This window comes from Sminthopsis crassicaudata, chromosome 4 (assembly GCF_048593235.1).
Source record: "Sminthopsis crassicaudata isolate SCR6 chromosome 4, ASM4859323v1, whole genome shotgun sequence".
Lineage (NCBI taxonomy): Eukaryota > Metazoa > Chordata > Mammalia > Dasyuromorphia > Dasyuridae > Sminthopsis > Sminthopsis crassicaudata.
The window spans coordinates 227,369,793-227,390,246 of record NC_133620.1 but is presented as its reverse complement, the minus strand read 5'-3'; the positions used below and the strand labels follow the sequence as shown (position 1 = coordinate 227,390,246).

Sequence of the window (20,454 nt, the reverse complement as noted above, 5' to 3'; positions counted from 1 at the left end):
TAATGCAATCACAGAATGAATGATAAAGCTCGAGCTAATTCCCATTTTACAGGTGAGATAACTGATATATCGGAAGAGAGGGGGCTTGCTAATTAGCAACTCAGCTGGAACTAAGTTCCAAATCAAGCATTATTTCCATTCTAAAATAATGTTGTGCAGCAAACCTCTGCTGAACCATTTTTAATGTGATGTGCTTTAGATAAATAAAAGCTGACAATTATATAATGCTTTAAGGTTTGTAAAGTACTTTAAATAAATAGGTACACTGACTAGAGAAGGAACCATCTAGTACACTTTTTCCCATTTTATATTCCTTTACTATAATTTATTCAACTATCCCTTATTTATGGGATCTCATATCTCACTTTGTTTTCAGTTCTGTTATACAAAAAGTGCTGCTACAAATATTTTTCTACATATGAATCCGTTCTCCCTCATCTGATCTTTTTTTGTTGTTGTATTGTTGTTTTTAAAAGCAGTCATTATCCTCATCTTCTCTTTTCAAATATTCTTGAGAATGGATTCCTTAACACTTTTCAAAAATCACTGCTTTCAGCACTGACCATCTCTATTTATACTAGGTCTAGTCCAGAGACTCTTCTCCTATATGTGTCACATATTTGTGCCTTTTGTAGTACGCAGGAAATTGTACAAATAAGATTATGCCGTAGTCAATAAAAGAGAAAAGATTTTGCTAAAATGATAAAAAAAAAGTCACATATCTCTAATCCATACTCATTCCATAAACTGTTTACCCTGGTGATATGCTTGATATATACATGTACATATATGCACATACATAACATATAGATATGTGTATACACTCGCCCACATATATCAATTAAAATAAGTAATATTATAAGACAATGATTTTTTTAAAAAGCACTTGATTTGGTAAAGAAAATTTTTTCTTCAAGGCTTCCTTCAATAAAGTATTTCCAATATATGAGTGTGCATATATTATGTATATATGTCTATATGTGCCCATAGGAATAAACACTGTATACACACATATACACTTATACATATATATCTTTGAGAAAGCCACATATACACACATGGTATACAGGCCCATTATTTTAACATATGTATACACACATATATATGGCTCCATCAAAGATACTTTACCACCTATTGTTAAATGGAGATAACTTTGATGTATAAAAAAGAGACACATATGTTCATCAAAGGTATTTTAGCACTTTGATGGAATCTTTCCTATACAAGGTCTAAGTGGAAGAGAGATTTCCCATTGACAGAGACATGTTGAGTTTAAGATGTCTACAGAATATCCTATATAAGTGCAAAAGTCAACTGGAGTGGAGAATCTGGAGCTCAGGAGAAAGTTCAGGGTTGGATAAGCAGACCTGGGAATCATCAACTCAGATGACAGTGTTATACAATGTAAATCATGTGATATTACTGTTTCTGAACAATTAATGTATCAAGCAACAGATAAAGAGTCACATGATGGGTGGCAGAAGCTTTAATATATTATGAATAATAAACTATGCACAACTTGCACAAAAGGCATTAGAAAGAAAGCAGGGTGAGTGGATGGGTGATTTTGAGATTCCAAGTGAGAACTTAGTATACTTATCTTCCTATCCATGCAATATCAAGAGACATAGAGAATTTTAGAGTTAATGACTGGGTGAATTTACTGTAGAATAAAATGATAAAAGAATCATATATCTCTAATCTACATTCATTCTATAAACTGGTTTACCCTGGTGATATGCTTTCTATATACATACATACACATACATAATATATAGATATATGTGTACACACAGACATATATATATCAATTAAAATAAGTAATATTGCAAATCAATGATAAAAAAAGTATTTGATTTGATAAACAAAATAAGAGTTATGAAGGATGAGAACACATGAACTAATGTGCTACATATAATATGTACTATTAGAAAAAATATCCAGAGCAAAAAGGTCAAGTTAAATAAGCATGACTATATATACATAAAGTATTAATATCTAAATTTATAAGATTTATAAAGCATTTGAATATATGACAGAGGAATTACAACAACCCTTCAAAGAAACATGTTCAACTGTGTGCACATTGTCACAGAGCAAATAAATGTCCAAAGTGGAATTCAAATTTGGATCTCTTATGACTCCCACTCCACTATAATCAGCATCAATTATACTATGGCTCATCTATAATTTTTATTTTTCTCAGAAAGGGACACCCTATGACTCACAATCTTAAAGCTTCATTGGGAGAATAAAAGTGACTTAGCCTTCTATCTTCGCTCTAGCCCAAGTTCATTATTCATTCATAATACTCCTCCAAAAGAGAGAGGCTTCTATCTATATATTTAGAGATACTTAATGAAAGGGATATTTAATGAAAACCATCTATAATTACACTCGTAACATACATAAATTTTTCATCTCTTTTTTTTCAGCATGGATGATTAAACTAGTATCTTTGGAGTTTCTTGGGAAGGCTTTGTAGTATTCTGGGACTTAGTAAAAGTCAATGCAATAGCATCAGCAAATAAAGGCATCTGGAGAACTTTTCCATCAATAAGGAATTCTTTTTACATCATTCTCTTCTTGAAACACTTTCACATTTCCTCTAGTTATGGTCTTCCAAAGCTAAAGAATAACTCAGAACAAACATCTATTTATCTGAATATTATAAATCTACAAAGATACAGCTGAAAGTTATGTGGAATAAAACTGGTGTGAATACAGACTCTAAATTCTTCTAATCTTCTAATCATCTGAAAACATAACATCATATGCTACATTCCACTCTCCACCTACTGGTGCTTAAAGGCATAATTTCTTCTTTGCTCCTTTCCAAATGTCATTCATTCATCTGTTCCACGTAGAAAATCTATTACTCCAATTTTCAGTCTTATAAACTTTAATTCAAGTCTAAACTCCTTTGTCTTGTAAACCATACTATCAAACCTGTACATCACTTGTTAGTTCATCCTAATTTCATTTCATCTTGGATTCTACTGAAGCCAATAATTTTTGTATGTATATTTCTCCACTTAGCATCCTTCTTTCAAGTGTTGGGTGTAATTCAAATTTCTAAGATATAGATTCTTATAATCTTGTCTTGTATTTTCCTTTGTATCCTAATAATAGCATGTTAAAAAAAAAAAACACCACCACAATACATGCTGAACATGGAAACAGCTAAATTATTCTACATTGCATGGAGGAATCTTTCTTCATATTCTGCTTTGGAATTAGCCTTTATTTAACACAGACCTCTCTTCCCAATGTTTTCAACAGTTTGATTCTTAGTTATTCCATCTTTTAATTAAATAATTTAATTAATCTAGTAAAACAGGTTTCCCCCCTTTTCTTTCTATGGACCTATCGTTTTGCTCTAAGAAATTCAAGAATCCAGGACACCAAGAAAAATTTTTCTTTAAGCAACAAAATACAGGTTTCAAAATTCTCTTTCTATGAGAATACAAGAGAGGAAACAATGGCACCTTGGTTGTAATTCCCAAATCAAGTATCCTAGTACAAGTAGTAAAAGTCTCAACAGTATAGAATCCTCTTCTCTCAGTGTTCCCAACTTCTTCTCCACTCTGTCTTATTCAATGTTTGAAGTTCAGTAGAATAGGGAACTTATAGTATGGAAATTATTTCCCTCTCTGGCATTTCTCTACCCTCTTCAATATAAATTATAACTCCCTTATTTGAGGATGATCTGAGATATATACCATAGTTACTCATTTCTTATCCAACATATACCCCCTGTATTTATTTGTGCCTCCATATTGTTGTCAGAACTGGAGCAGCCAAATTCCAGTCTGGATCAAGAATGGCCTTTTATCAAGCACCAGATAAACATTTTGTCCATAGAATCTCCAAAAATACAGACCATTCCCACCAGCAATTGTACCAGTGCAATTAGAATGTTAATATGTATGATCCAGAATACAGTACTAAATCATGTCAATCCTACTTTTCCTCTCCCATTCCCAGTTTCAAAAGCAGTCCAACAACCCGTTAATTTCTTTAGCAAATTCAACTGCCCTGTGGATAAAAGTGTCTGAATTATTGTGTAATCAAAAGATCCTGCTATTTTAAAAGTCCATAGCATTAATATTCCAGTTTCCTCTCAATTCAATTTGGGAGTTCTATCCCATCTCTAGATTCTTTACCCACTTCACTGAATTCGTGCAAGTGATATAGCCTCTACTCTCTCATGCATATGGCACTTTACATTTGTAAGATAGTTCACTACACAAAATTCATGGTCTTGATTTTGTTTCCTATGCTCTTTACAGATAAAGAAGATATACTATCCTCTTTAACTCCCAAGAAATTACTAAATCTATACTTAAATTTACTTCACAAAATCTAGATTTTAGGCTACCTCAATCCCTTGCTTTGCAATCTAATAAATTTGTAGTCTCTGTTACCCAGGAAAGGTTTCTCACATATTTCCTCTTTTCTTTGAGAGAATTTCAGAGAACACTGCTTAAATTCTCTTTTTTATGGAAAAATCCACACCTGTATCTTGAGGAACCAAAGAGATCTATTCTTATTATGATCTCTTCCTACTTGCCTAACTTTCCTTAAGGCACAAATCTTTGGTCTCTGTCCAATAAGGCTTTTAGGAGTCTAAGTCACTAAGCTTACTATGTGTTAAATGCTCCTAATTTATTACTACTTCTTTTTTTTTCCCCCCTGAGGCTGGGGTTAAGTGATTTGCCCAGAGTCACACAGCTAGGAAGTGTTAAGTGTCTGAGACCAGATTTGAACTTGGGTCCTCCTGAATTCAGGGCTGGTGCTCTTATCCACTGCGCCACCTAGCTGACCCCCTAATTCATTATACAAATGAGTTTATACTTATTGCTTTGACAAACTCTCCTATAATGCCTCATGTTCTTCTTGTAACAGCTAATGTTTGTCAGTAGTTATCTAATTATATAAGCTATCCTCAACTCCTGACTGCGTTTTTATTCCTGTTCCTCCTCAGTGAACCTGTATTTTTGAACAGCTCATTTTAATAGCTTATATTCTTGTTCTAGGTAGCTTAATGCTCTCTGTAACCTTTCCAAGTACTGCTCTCCTCTTTTTTTTTTTTTTTTTTTCAAATTTCCTTCTTTTCAATTTATCTGTAAATATCCTCACGACTAATTCTCAAAGTTTTCCAAAGCAGTCATGGTACATCAAAAGTTCTTCTCTTCTTATTCAATTAAAGATTTAAATATTTATTAAATATAATTATCTTATATTTTTCTGTCATTCCTGAGGCACAATATTCTCTTCCCAAGCACAATGATCATATTCTACATAGAAAATGTCTCAAGACATTTATTCCCTCTGAAATTCTAATCTCTAGTCTTACTGCTTGCCCCCCAAATAAATATTTATTCAAGCCTTTTTGAGAGATTTTAGCAACTCACAAGCCTCTAAAATCTTCCTATACATCTACCATATAATCAGCTCCCAGATGATCCAATAATGATGCATAATGAACAATGCCAAGATACATTCTATCACCTTAAAATCCACCACCTACTATATTTATTCTTCCATCCCATAAGACTTTCCAAGGCTTCAGAATAACTTCAAGTAAAAGTGCATTTAAGTACTTTTAAAAACTTATATAACTTTAGATAACAGATACGAGGAATGGTCTTGATATGTACATATAGTCTAAATCAAACTTAGCAAACACACAAAGGCATATTTCATTCTCTTCCCAGTTCAGGGAATAATGTGATGATGACAACAATAATAATAATGCCAATTTTTCCATAGTGATTTAAGGTTTGTAAAATGTTTTACATATCTTATCTCATATGATTCTCATAACACTTATTTGTTGTTATTATTATTATTATCCCCATTTTACAGATGAAGAAATTGAAGCAGGCAAAAGTTAAATGACTTGTCCCTGGTTTTACAGCTATTAAAAATCATCAAACTGACAAAAGAGTTCATGACACAAAAAAAGATTAAGGTCCTTTGCTCTAGGGAAGTCATAGAAAGGCACGAACAAAAATGGCATCAGATGATAAATCATGTTGAAATCTGAAACCAGTAGAAGAAATCACACCAATGAAATCACAGCTCCACTAAAAATAGCAACTGGAATCATATTAAAAAACATAAATATTTCTATATTACCTGACACACACCAAGGTCATTTTTTATATCTTTTTTCTAAAAATATATATATTTATCATAATAGATTCAGTAAAATGTTTTAAGAAAATAGGAATCATCCCAAAACAAAGCCTCACAAAATAGAAATAAAATCACAATTATACATCATATATATAAAATTTTATATAAAGTAGAAAAAATCAGTTATGAACATTAATGACAAAATCTCACTTGTCTATGATTTTCTTATACATTTATATTTATTTTTCAAAAATTCAGAACAGAAGAAAGGTCTTGACTGACCCCTTGTGGTCAAAATAGTTTATATTATGAAATTTAAGTATTTACCATTATCTTCAAAATCATCATCTTTTAACCACCAGGGTGTGGAATTTTTCTTCTTCAAATCTTTTTTTCTATGACGTCTATATTTCTTCTCTGAGTTTTCAAATGAATCATCTGAAAGAGACTAAAACAACAGAGTAAGTTTTTTAAAAATTATTTATACTATTATCACTTTTAAAAAGTCTCTATAGTAGTGGCTAGAATGCTGAATGTACAGTCAGGAAGGGTCTATATCCAGCCTCTGTCACTAACTCTGTGACCTTAAATGGCTACTTAACCTTTTATTTGTCTCAAACAACTCCCTAAAACTTAGCTAAATAATCACAATCTGCTCTGGTAGAAGTTTTCCTAGCAGATGTATCCCTAAGAAATCACAGCTTCTTAAAGCATTACATTTATATCTATATTTACAAAAACAACATTAAAATTGTTAATTCCTTTGACTGTTAATTGGAAACTGATCTCTTAATCGATAAAATATTTAAAATCTTTCCTTCTAAAACATAGTATTTCATTAAATGGTTCCATTCTTAATTTAAACTACCATAATGAATGATTTCAAATTATTGTTTTTAATCAACTAAAAAAGAACATTTTTAAATTGAAGTCTGTAGTTTACTAAAAATACATAAAAACCTAGCAAAAATGACTTACATCAACTGAGTTACAAATACCCAACTCCATTACATTATTTTGAAAAATATCCTTAGAAAGGTGAATCCTAAATGTGTTTACATGTAATGCTGAAAGTTATATTACTGAGGGAAAAAATAGATAACTACTAATGACAGATATATATTATAGATATATATTATAGTGAAGATAAACTTTTAGGTACTCTAAGACACATTTGTACTTATAAGTGAGTTATCTTATACCCCTATTACAATTGGGAATTGAAATTATGGCTATAGCAAGAACAACTAAAAAATAATCAATGAAATAGTTCTTTGACATTTTTTAACTGTGAAAAAAAAAAATTTATTGGGGCAGCTAGGTGGCGCAGTGGATAGAGCATCAGCCCAGAAGTCAGGAGGACCTGAGTTCAAATTTGACCTCAGACATAACACTTTCTAGCTGTGTGACCTTAAGCAAGTCACTTAATCCCCATTGTCTCAGGGAAAAAGAAAAGAAAAGAAACATGTATTACTAAGCATTCCTAATAGTTAATATCTCTATTACCAGTATCAAAACATACAACTTCTTACTTATGCTCAAATTCTTTTTGAGAAATTTTAAACATAGTTATGAAATTCAAACATAATTAATCACTTGTGGAATCTGAGAACATTAAGGTCAGGAGAAAAAAAAAATCTTACTTAGCTAAACTGATTCCTGGATAAATGAACAAAAGTTTGCAAATGGGAATACTTGAAACTTTTGTTGTTAGATAAGCAATTAAAACTGACAAGAAAGAGGGGAAAAAAGATGCCTGGCCATAGCTGGCCCAGGTTTAAATATGGTCTCCTTTAATATTTTTTTATGCATTTCTTACACATAACTTTACAGGTTGAGTTTAATTTGACTTCAATATTTTTTGTAAGCAGCACTTTCTCCCAGATATACGTGCACTGCTCTTTGCAAAAAGCTCTTGAAATAAACGGGCATGTTTAAACATTCCTCGATATTTCTAGAACAGTAGCTATCCATAGGACAAAAGTAACAAAGCTGAAGTGTTCATATTCACAGAATATGAATATAAAGAAATATTAGGTATCAAGAAACTCCATTATTAAAAACTACCACAACAAATAATAAAGTTTGAGCTTGATATATAGGGCCCTAGGACATATCATTGTTTCCTAAATCATGGCTGGACTTTCAGAGGTTACCAATCCACAACTCACTAGGTCCTACTCATGCCTGCTACAAGGTAGGCCCAGGGAATATATCAGCTCTTGCGTTTAGCTAGAAACATATCACTTCTGTTTCAGTCTATCTCCCCTAAGACACAAGAATATAGCCTGCCACAAAGCTGCCCAGTTGAGGGCCTTTGTTGTTGTTGTTAAGTAGTTTAGTCATGTTCTACTCTTCCTGACTTTGTGGATTTTGGCATGTTGATTCTGTACATAAAGTCTTCTTGGCAAAGGTACTGGAGTGCTTTGCCATTTTCTTTTCCACTGGATTAAAGCAAATTGAGGTTAAGTAACTTGCCCAGTGATGCAGAGCTAGTATCTGAGCCTCTCTTTGAGCTCAGCTCTTCCTAATTCCAGACCCTGCACCAGGATCCACTGATCCCTTTTGGACTTACTTTGAATTTTCTGGTTACTTGCCTAGTCTATGGGCCTCTTCTCACTTGCTGACAGTCTACCTGGACCTATAGTCCAATGATTATCATACTCTAAACCCCTCCTCCTTTCCTTATCTCAATGATAATGAAAGTCAGATTTGTGAATGATCCACCATTCCCAACTCAACTGTGTCCATATTTCTATCTATCTCTATCCCAAACTTCCATACTCTTTTCCAGAATCTCCATCCCACTGTAGCTTCTCTTTGGAGGAACAGAGTCCACATCTATCCCTTGATTGATAATGAGTAAATGGCCATCATCTACTGACATCCAGAACATTTTCCCTCCTTTCTTAATGAGTTTAATGCCTAACTTGGACTACTTCTCCATCCCAACTCCTGCCCACAAACTAAGTTCTTCATCATCATAATACTTAATAACAACAATAATAGCTATCACTTAGTATTTTAAGTTTTGCAAAGCACTTTAAATCTGTTATGTCACTTGATCCACAGAACAACTCTCTTAGATAGATGCTTTATTATCTCCACTTTACAGAAACTAACCTGATGTTTGAGCGATTTGCCCAGAGGCTCACAACAGCAAACAGAGAGGAGGCTTGCATCTAGGTCTTCCTAGCTCTGAAGCTAACTCTCTATCCACTTATACTGCAATACTTTATTCTCCCTCAAACACCTTAACTTCTCAGTTGCTTAGACTATTCAACTCCCATAACTTATTATTTTCATTCCACCTTATACACTTATTATAGCATCATCCACAAGTGTTAGAATTTCTATGTTCATGACCTCTGAATTTCCTGTCTAATCATAATTTTTTTCTCTTAGCTCCCCCCTTTCCCCTTATTCCAAATTCTTCCTCACTATGACCACCAATCCCCACAACTTTCAGTACTTTCTACAATTTTTCCAGGAGTTAGTCAATTTCATTAGACTATGATGTGCAATTGTTGATTCTCTCTTTTGGAAAATCAGAACAACATTTATTCTTTTCCAATTCTGTGGTACCTTTCCCATTTTTTCATGACTTTTAAATACCACTGATAGTGCAATTTCACTGTCAGTTCTTTCAATACTTGAGGATGGAAGTCATCTGTGCTAGGTGACCTGAATTCACCAAAGACAGCCAGGAACTCCTAGTTCCTAACTTACCTTTCATATATCAATATTCTGTTATGTATTTTCTCTTTTGTAATTTCTAATGTTTGTTGTAAATGTTATTATAAGCTGATAAAAAAAAAAAAAAAGCAGAATGAAGACTGAACAATTCTGCCTTGTCTCTGTTGTTAATCTTATCATTAATGGTATCTACAAAATAGCAGGATAAAAATACATATCAGCATGTTTACTAACAAAACAAAACCCAATAAAAATTCAAAATTATGATTACAACACACAGGAAATAACTTTTAAAGAAACATTAAAATTTTATTTAAATGGAATAAAAGTATCTTAACAAATAAAAAAAGAAATTAAGTAATTGAAAAACCACTGCTCAAGGTTACATCTTGCCTGCATACTAAAAAATACAACCTCTTAAAATAATTTACATATATATTCCTATATCTATCAAACTGCCTAGGAAATACTTTATAGAAAATAACTAACTTGATTTTGAAAAACAAAAGTCCAGAATCTCAAGGAAAAGAAGAAAAAGAATGACAAAAGGCACAATATTACCATACTTCAAACTATATTATAAAACAGTTGTCATCAAAGCTACTTTTTAAAGTAGCTTTTTTTTTTTTAATTAAAAATCAGAAAAGCAAATCTACTAAATAGACTAGATAAGCAGGAAAGAAAGTAATCAAAAATAGTAGCCTAGTAGTTAGTAAACCCCAAAACATTAGTTAATGGATAAAGCATTCCCTTTTTGGTAAGAACTACAAGGAAAACTGAAAAGCAACCAGGATGAAATGAGTTTTGGAGCAACATCTTTTACCATGAATAAGCTATAAAGGGAAACAGTAACAACAACAATTAATACTTAAATAGCAATTTAAGATTTGTTCAGCACTTTACAACTATTATCTCATTTTATCCCCATAAGAACACTGGAGATAGGACCTTTGATTATCATTCCCACATTATAAAGAAATTGAGGCATACAGAAATTAAGTGACTTGCCCAGTATCACAAAGCTAATAATTCTCAGAGAGAAAATCTGAATTCAAGTTTTCCTGATTCCTGTTTCAGCTCTGTTCATTGTGCCATCTAGCTGCCCTCTGCAGATGACTGAACATAAAAGTATACATCATTTAAAAAAAAAAAAAAAAAAAAAAAAAAAAAAGAAAATACAACTAGGTATTCAAGTTCTAAGTGTCAGTAGATGGCAGTGATACTCCAAGAACAAACACTTTTTCCTAATTAAAAAAAATAAAGGAGAAGGTTCTAAAATCTTGTACTTTAAAGGAAAGCTTACAGACCTAAGGGCAAAGTGGGCTATGGACAGATTAGTAGAGTCTCTGAACATGAATGAGAAAAAAATTAAATCTTTATTTCAAAATAATTGGTTTGTCTCACTTCCGGTTGATCGATGATGGACGGAAACAACTACACCCAGAAAAGGAACACTGGGAAATGAATGTAAATTTTTGGCACTACTGTCTATCTACCCAGGTTACTTATACCTTCGGAATCTAATACTTAACGTGCAACAAGACAATTGGATTTACACACATATATTGTATCTAGGTTATACTGTAACACATGTAAAATGTATGGGATTGCCTGTCATCTAGGGGAGGGAGTAGAGGGAGGGAGGGGATAATTTGGAGAAATGATTACAAGGGATAATGTTACATATATTATAAAAAAAAATTACTCATGCATATATACTGTCAAAAAAAATTGGTTTGTTTTTTAATCTTATGTATCTTATTTTGTACATTTAAAAAGGGATTCTGAGAAGGGATCTGTAGGCTCCATGAACTGCCAAAAGCATTTATGCCCTCAAAAAGGTCAAGAACCCTGGCTTTAAAGTAAGGATTTTTAGTAGTTGGAATTAAAGAATAAATAGTACTTTAAAAGCATAAGTTAATTATCCTTATTCAAAAAAAAAAAAAAAAAAAAAAAAAAGCTTTTAGACTTAACATTTTCCAAATACTACATAACACTATGTCAGAAACATATTATGTATTAAACATCATTTAGAATCTAACACACTATCCCCTTCCCCTCTCCTCTATCCCATATAGAAAGGATGTATTTTTATACTTATGAGAAGCTCTGTAAGTCCCATGAAGATATGAATGTTATATCATCCTAAAGAAAAGTGAGGAAGTTCTTTGTGTCTCCTTTGTGCCAAACTACCACTACTACTCTGTCCGCTTCAGCCCATGGTGGAGGCATCTCAGAACCTTGAACCAAAAGCTCAAGCATTTCTAGACTACTGGGCTTACTTCAAGTCTAAGCCCTACAGCCAGCCTTAAGGCAAGCAATCCATATGAAAGAAGGGCTGAACATTTTCACCAACAGCAACACTTACTACTAACTAACAGCTAAAGATGAGTATGTAAATACAAAAGCCCCAGAAATAGCATCCTCTACAATCCAACTTCTTACGACTAGTGACCCCCATATGAGATCTTATAACTGAAAGGGGGTAGCAAAATTATGTTTTATCAGTTAATTTTTGATTAGTATACTTATTTTACATACCTATATACTTGAGGTCATGTAAAAGTATCTTAGGTGAAAAGGGGTTGTGAATGAAAAAAGTTTAAGAAGCCTTGCTTTAGACTATTGGCCTTGTTTGCAGCCCAGTATTTATAGCCATTATCCAAGCAAACAAAATTTGTGGAGATGTGATCTGGTAACTGCCCCCAAAGGTGCTTCCGTCTCTATTCCCTCAGCAGTTATAATTACTGAACATCCTGAAAAAAAGTTCTGGTCAGTTAACTTACTTGTCACTGACAAATGGTTCAACAAAAGAACAAACATGATTTTATTAATGGAAATTACAGTTTAAAAAGTGCTTTATTTTCTGCTTTGAACCACACCTTAAAACATCACTGGATCTTTCCATATGACTTAGAAGCTGAAATCTCCTCCTATTTTTTGTTGTCTCCCTGTGAGAAGGTAAGCTCCTTAAAGGCAAGTCTGGTCTATTTTTTCTCTTTGTATCCCAAGTGCTTAGAACACACAGTGATCACTTAAGAAATGCTTTTTAGTGAATTCATTCATTTTCCTATTAGAAAAGTTCATAGCACATTTATGTTTTGGGAATCTAATAATTATTCTATAGTTAGCTATGGTATAATCACAGCAAACAAAGTAAACCATTAACCTAATTAATAAACTAAATATTTGATATATTGTCTCAATCTGGTTCACATTTCCAAGTTTTTAGGATTAGTTATGTCAAACATACCTGGAAAAAGGCTTGCCCATCCAAATTTATGGGTAAGGTAGTATTTTACATTAGGATTTCCAAAAAAGTCCAAATAATTTTCTTCTTGACTATGAAAGAAAAAGGTAGTATTTGCAGTCATAAGACCTGGCTTCTAAACTCATGACTTTATTCCTTACTTTCAGGAAAATCCTGAATAAAGTCATTTAATTTTGAGATTCCATTTTCAAAATGAGGCCATTAAAACAGATGGGTCTTTTCTCTTTCAACTCTAAAGCCTATCTTGCATTTTGAATATTTTGGAGGCCAAAGAATAATTACTTTGGAGTGTTCATCTAGGCAAACAGACCTAGAGCTTCCCTAGATTAAATGGAATTTGAGGGAATGTTCCCATAATGGTTTAGAAGAGCTAAAATACAAACATATTTATGATAGGAAATTTTTTGGTAATTTTCTTTTGGTTAGATCAACAATCTTCTACTTGTTAGGGAAGGTACTTCCCCAACTATGTCCCAGTCTATCTTCTTTCTATACTCTCCCTGGATGAGGTCACCTATTGTTATGGACCAGAACTCTGAACTTGAAACAAAGGATTCTTACAAGGTACTAAGTCAGTGGAATTAATAGAGACAATGGTTATCTAATTTAACAAGGTTCAGCATGATTGATTTAATCCCAACAAGGAGATGTTATAGGCCAGAACTCAAAACAAGGTGCTAAGTGGAATTGAGGAGACAAAGGTTAAATCTAATTTAGCACTGATTTAATCCTATAACAAATGATGGTTTCCTAGTGATGTAATGATTGGTTTGTACTCCTTGTAGAGCAATGGTTCTCAAACTTTTAAAATAGGGGGCCAGTTCACAGTCCCTCAGATTGTTGGAGGGCCAGATTATAGTAAAAATAAAAACTCACATTGTCTCTGCACCTCAGCCCATTTGCCATAATCCGGCAGGCTGCATAAACTTCCTCAGTGGGCCACATCTGGCCTGAGGGCTGTGATTTGAGAACCCCTGGTGTACAGCATAAAAGCTAGAAACCTCAGCCAAGGAGATTCAGAGACATTCCAGATTACTTTACAATTTACACAATCTTTCACAATTTCTCTCTTATAAACTAATCCCACATAAGGCTCCCCCCTACCTTAAACTAAGCATGTATCAAAATGAACTCATCTTTTTCTGAAAAACTTTGTTTACTCTAAACTTCCCTATTTCTGCTTTATGCACAACAGTCTCTCCAGATTTGTAACCTTGGAAGATATGCTTCCCTCCTCCCTCACCCTTAGTTCCCTACATCCCATCAATCTCTGAGTCCTAGAAATTCAATCTTTATAACAGTTAGTGTCTCTGTCCTTATTTTCCATTCACACAACCCATTATCTTATTTAAGATCCCATCAACCATTCAATTGGAGTATGACAACAGCCTCCTAATTAGTTTCCCTACTTTCATTCTTTCACTTCTACCATCCTTCATATAGCACCCAAAATTATATTCCTAAGACACAGGTCTGACCATATTACTTCCAGGCTCAAAACTTTTCAGTGGTTCCCAAATGACCATTATTTCTAAAATAAAATACAAATTTCTTAGCAGATTATAGCTTTCTATAATTTCAACTTGTCTTTCTGGCTGTACTTTACATTATAGATCTAAATAAATTCCACAATTCAGACAAACTACACAGCTGGTTGTTCCCCAAACTAAATGTTCCACCTCTCTCCTTCATCTCTATGCCTAGAATATGCTCTTTCCTCATCTCTATCTTTCAGGATCTTTATCTTTGATAAAGGTATAGCTCAATCAGCACTTTCCTGAAGGAAACCTTTTTTTGTCAGTTATTCTCACGCTTCCTCAAATTTTCTTTCTTTGTCTCATCTCTCTTCTGCCCTCCTTAACTCCTAGTTGGTATTATAATTATCTATGTACATGTTACATTCTCATAGTATAAATGTCTCAACTAAAATCCAAACTTTTATAGGAAGCTTTTCTTAACTCTTCTTACTTCTATGTCTTCCCTCTGCTAATTATTTCTTATTTATTCTATATATAATTTGCATATAGTTCTTTCCATGTTGTCTCTTTTGCTAGGTTGCAAGCTCCTTGAGGGCAAGAACTGTCTTTTTCCTCTTTTTTGCATCCTGGTACTTAGCATAGAGCCTGATACATAGTAGACAGCTAACAAAATGTTTATGGATTACAATGTAGTATCATTTCCAATAGGAGATACTTTGTTTTTGTCCTTGTTTTCCTATTACCCATAGTTGGCCCATAGTAATAAAGACTCAACAATTATTTATTAAATGCCTAATATGAACCTGCCACTGCATCACATGCTGAGATGAAAAAAAAAAATTTCAGCTATCCAAAAGAAGAGGTCTAATGATGTAGGTGAGACAGGAACAGCTACATATAAACAAGGTACATAAATGTGACATAAACATACATATGATAAAATGGAGAGAAGCTCAGAAAAATCAGATTAAGGAGGATTGGGGAAAACTTCTTGCTGAAAGCTAGGAGGCAGAGGTAAAGAGGGAAAGATTTTTAGACACGGAGTCAGTAAAAATGCAGGGAATAGAGATATGCAGTGTCTTGGTTCAAGGAATAGCAAAGAAGTCAGTGTTACTGGATGGCAAAGCAAGCGGAAGGTAATAAGGATAAGAAGACTGGAAAGAAAGGAAGAGGCTAGAATAGAAGGGTTTCAAAACAGAGAGGATCCTCAAAGAGAGGATCATCATAAGAGATAATGGGGAACTATGGGAGTTTACTGAATAAGGAGATGATCAGACCTGCCAGGAAGATTATTTTGACAGTTGAATAGAGGAAGAACTGGAATGGGGAGAGACTTGAAGCATAGAGACCAAAAGATTGTTATAACAGTTTAGGCCAGTAGTTGCATTAGTGGGAAGAAGGGGGTAAAATTTATAAGAGAAATTTTAAAGGGGCAGCTAGGTAGCGCAGTGGATAGAGCACTAGCCCTAAATTCAGGAGAAATTTTAAAGATAGAATTGACAGGATTTGACAAATGATTCAATATGGAAGGGTAAGACAGAATGAGGAGTTGGGATGACATCTGAATTGTGAACCTGGGAGACTGAGAAGGTGGTGCCTTTGACAGTAATATGGAATTCTACAAGTGGAAGGAATAGGGGAAAAAAGATGAGTCTAGTTTGAGATACAATGAATTTAATATATTTATGGGATATCATATAGTAGTTGGAGATGACCATAGTTAGTAGACATAGTTTGGATGATTATCCAGCAAAAAATAATGAGAAAGAATGCTTTACTTTACCCTTACCCTTAATCCCCTACATCCAATCAGTCCCTAAGTCCCAATAATTTTACCTTTATACATCTCTCCTTTTCTTTCCATTCACATAGCCATCATCCCAGTCAGGGATTTTGAATCAATTATTCAGTGGACCAAGGAGGGAAAGGGTGAGTTCCAATACTTGGAGGTCAACCAATAAGGCTTTGGGCTTTCTTAGTAAATTTTAAGACAATTAAAGAGTTAAGATGGAGCCTGAGGCAGAGACATGATGGTTGCTATAGGTGAATTCCACACAATGAGACATAATTTTCCACTACTTCAACCAGTGAGCTTTCAGGTCTTCTAAACTTGGCTTTTCCTGCCAAAGTTTGATATACTAGTGATAATAACTGGTATTTACTTAATAATTAACATTCATTGTTTCATTTAGACCCCTACCAACAACCCCATGAAATGTTGTAGAAGTAATAGTACCAGAGAAGAGAGCGTCAAGGAGATGAGGGTGATCAGAAGTGTCAAACTTATAGAGAGGTCAAGGATAGAAGATTGAGAACATTAGTAAATATTGGTTGAATCAAACGAAACGTTCGTAACTATTAACTTATTCAAACACATTCAAAACACATTTTTCATGTCGATGGATTTAAACTTGTATTTATTTGTACTTTATTAAGAATTAAAAGCCAAATAAAATTACAGAATAAAATCAAACAATTATTAGAGATAGAAGGAATATTAAAATTTGATTCAACCTCTCATTGAAGGGATTTTCCCAATGTTAAAGAACTACACCAAGGACCCAGATCTTCTTTATCTGTCCAGCTTTCTTTGTATATCAACCTGCTCCTCAAAAGGTAATGACTAGCTCATCAGGAAGCATATAAAACCAAATTCAAGATATAATTGTTCAGGCACTGAGCTAGAACCATAGACAGGACAGAGAAAGGGGAAGAATATAAAAAGAAGGCTGCTGATTTCCTGAATTAAGACTATATTCCAGCTTATCAGCCTCTTAAAAATACAAACTTACCTCTTTCATAAATTGTTCAAACTCTTCATCTAGCTTTTCCTTTGAATAATGATGAGCCATAATCAGCAAGTAGTTTTCAACTCCCAAAGCAAATATTCACAAATTATTTACACAAATGGAAACACTAAAAGAAAAAAAAGATACACAGCTTTTGAACCATTTTATATTTCAGAAAGCAAACAAGCATATAATGACAAATTTTGCAATTAGCATATTTAGAAAGTGCCTAAATTCAACCTCATTCTCTTATGAATTTACCATATATTCAAGTACTAACCATTCAATACAATTTAAACAGCAATCAACACAGTATCTCCAATTCCTTGAGCTATCTGTTTAGGAATAATTTCCAACAATTTTCTTTTCTTATATTCTGTCTCGTTTTTACTTCAATGATCCAGAATGTATTTCACTTTTGAAACACTATTTTTAAACAGTAGTCTTTAAAGTAATTTCTCAATTTATACAGATAATTAGTGAGGAAAAAAACCAAGCAATTATAAATTGTACAGATACAAGATCTTTTACAAATGTATCTAAGAAACACCTTTCAGTTACAAAAACTTTTTATACAAAGACAAAACAAGGCTTCACTTGACAAGTTGTTAGGATACTGGGAAGCAAATACAGATATATAACATTTTTGCTAAGTCTCCTGATGGGTGTCTCTCTTCATTCAAGTCTTTTTAAAAATTTTTATTTATTTTTGTTTCTTTTTAAATTTATTTTTGCTTTTTTAAAAAAAAATTTTCAAAAGTATTTTAGGCAAATTTACTATTTTATATTTATATTTTATAAATATTTACAAATATTACTATTTGCACATAGTAAGTGTAAAACATAGTGTCTCCCGTTGCTGGTGAAAATACAAAACTATCTCACGCAGAAGTAATAAGCATAATCACATAATTATATAAAATTAACATACATAGTAATATTTTCACCTTTAGAAACACTAGGTGACAGCTAACGGTGGATCTTTTGCTTTTAGTCTTTTTTGGGTCAATTAACCATTCACTGTTAAATGAATACGTGTATAAATCTAGTGACACTTTGATACGGAAGACCTACGAAGGAATAGTCCGCGCCGGTTTGTTCTGATTTCCTAATTTAATACTGACTGGCCTTTGAGGCCCTGCCCGCCTCCCCGAGCATTCAGGACGGGACTGGAGGGAAGAGCTCTAGTCTCTGGTAATTCAGTAAGGCACTTCCGCAAAGCACTAAGACTCTACTACGGATCACCGGGTCGGAGTTTTATACACACATGCGTACACGAGTTCAACATACAGACTTTCGGCTGCTTATTCACAAGCCTCGCATGTGTCACTCTCACATACACATACACTGGATCCCATCATGCAATTTTACACACTCCCCAATGTCTGCAAAGGGTGGCACACTGACGTGACCCCTTCTGCCTCTCACGCACAGTCACTGGCGTGTACACGCACACACACACACACACACACACACACACACACACACACACACACACTATTCACTCACTCTTAAGACTCCTCCTCCTCCAGGTAGCGCTTGTAGCAGGAAGGGGAACAGCCCTTTCTGCTCGGGGCGGCTCTGCCCGCTTAGGGACTCGCCGGCGGTTTCCTGGAAGCGGGAGAAAGAGAAGGCGGGCGGGAAAGCCGAGTTCTAAGACCACAGGTTGGGGCGCAGCCGAGGGAGGGCAAGGAAGCGGGGCGCCAGCGAGTCCAGACACCGAGGACCTCAAAAAAGGGTTGGGCTAGACTCGCGAGCTGGGAAGGACAAAGGAGATCGGGACGCGGCTCTGCAGCTCCAGGAGCCACTCAAAACGGGTACCCCACAGTTACTAAGGGAACCGACCGGCGCCACGGAACTCTTGAGATCAGCTGACCAAACACTGGGTTACAATCACGTGACACAAGAGCCAACACCTCCCCGCTCCCTCCTGGCGCGCTCTTGTAATGGGTTGGTTCAGACTCCGAAGGGACCTTTGAATCCACATGAAGTTTGTCCTCTTAGGGGAAGAGCTTGAGAAACTTTGAAGCAATTAACTCAGTGGCCTATGAAGGGGTAGGGTGGGATCCAGAATCTACTAATAAGGTCAACCAATAAGGCGCTGAGTTGTCTTTAATAAATTGTGAGACAATTAAGGGGTTAATATAGAATCTGAGACAGAGGCATGATGGTCTTTATAGGTGAATCCCAACGCCTCATGGGAAATGTAGTTTTTGTACTCCTCAAACCGAGTGCACCTAGGGATCTTCCCACCAAAGTTTGATGGACGAGGGATAATAATTGGGATTTACTTACGGATTTACATCATTTCATTTAGACACAGCTCTGTGAATTAATTATTACAGATTTAAGCATATAGATTTTATGATAAAAATCATTCAATTTCATATGCATTTATAAAATATTTGCTTATTATGTGCCAGATACAAATACAAACAGCACTTGCTCTCGAGGAACTCACAGTCTGACAGGAAGCCATTAAACAACTAAATTACAAAATGTATATATAAAATAAATGTACACGTATGTGTATATATTCATGTTTCTATGGATAGGTGGAGTTTGTATATTAAATATAACATGAATATTAAATATATCTGAGAAATACATATATAAATAGAGATACATATTTAATAATGCATTTTGTTTACAAAAAGCACTATATCTATAAATATAAACAAGTGCATACATGCTTGAATATATATATGAAAGTAGATTATACATATATTTCCTTCCTCTGTCTGCCTACCTCTCTGATAATGGCTATAATAGTTTAGGCCAGTAGTTATATCAGAGGGAAGAAGGGGGTCAAATTTATAAGAGAAATTATAAAGATAGAATTGACAGGACTTGAATCTTGAAGGAAGCAAGAACTCGAAACAAAGAGAAGGAAGAATAATCCAAAGATGATTCAGCCAGTGTGAAATAAGGGAGAGGGGAAATTGAGTGACAAATCATTTTCTCAGGAACAGAAAGAGAGCTAATGTCACTAAATATTAGAATATATGAAAGAAATTAAAATCCGGGAGACAGGAAAGGCAGAGAAGTTGGCAAAGGCCAAACAGAGAATTGAATC

The 20,454-nt window shown here is 34.1% G+C and overlaps 1 protein-coding gene across 4 annotated transcripts in view; it reads right to left on the bottom strand.

Moving 5' to 3' along the window:
* The window catches only part of CEP162 (centrosomal protein 162), a 127,685-nt gene extending 108,176 nt beyond the window's left edge, over nt 1–19,509 (bottom strand). For all 4 annotated transcript variants that reach the window (XM_074310379.1, XM_074310380.1, XM_074310381.1 and 1 more), the window contains exons 1-3: nt 18,888–19,509; nt 17,382–17,505; nt 6,472–6,592 (exon numbers count right to left, since the gene is read on the bottom strand). In XM_074310379.1, the coding sequence (XP_074166480.1) occupies nt 6,472–6,592; nt 17,382–17,441 (181 nt within the window). In that variant the 5' untranslated portion in view covers nt 17,442–17,505; nt 18,888–19,509. The remainder of the gene's footprint in view (nt 1–6,471; nt 6,593–17,381; nt 17,506–18,887) is intronic.
* Nucleotides 19,510–20,454: the final 945 nt, after the last annotated feature.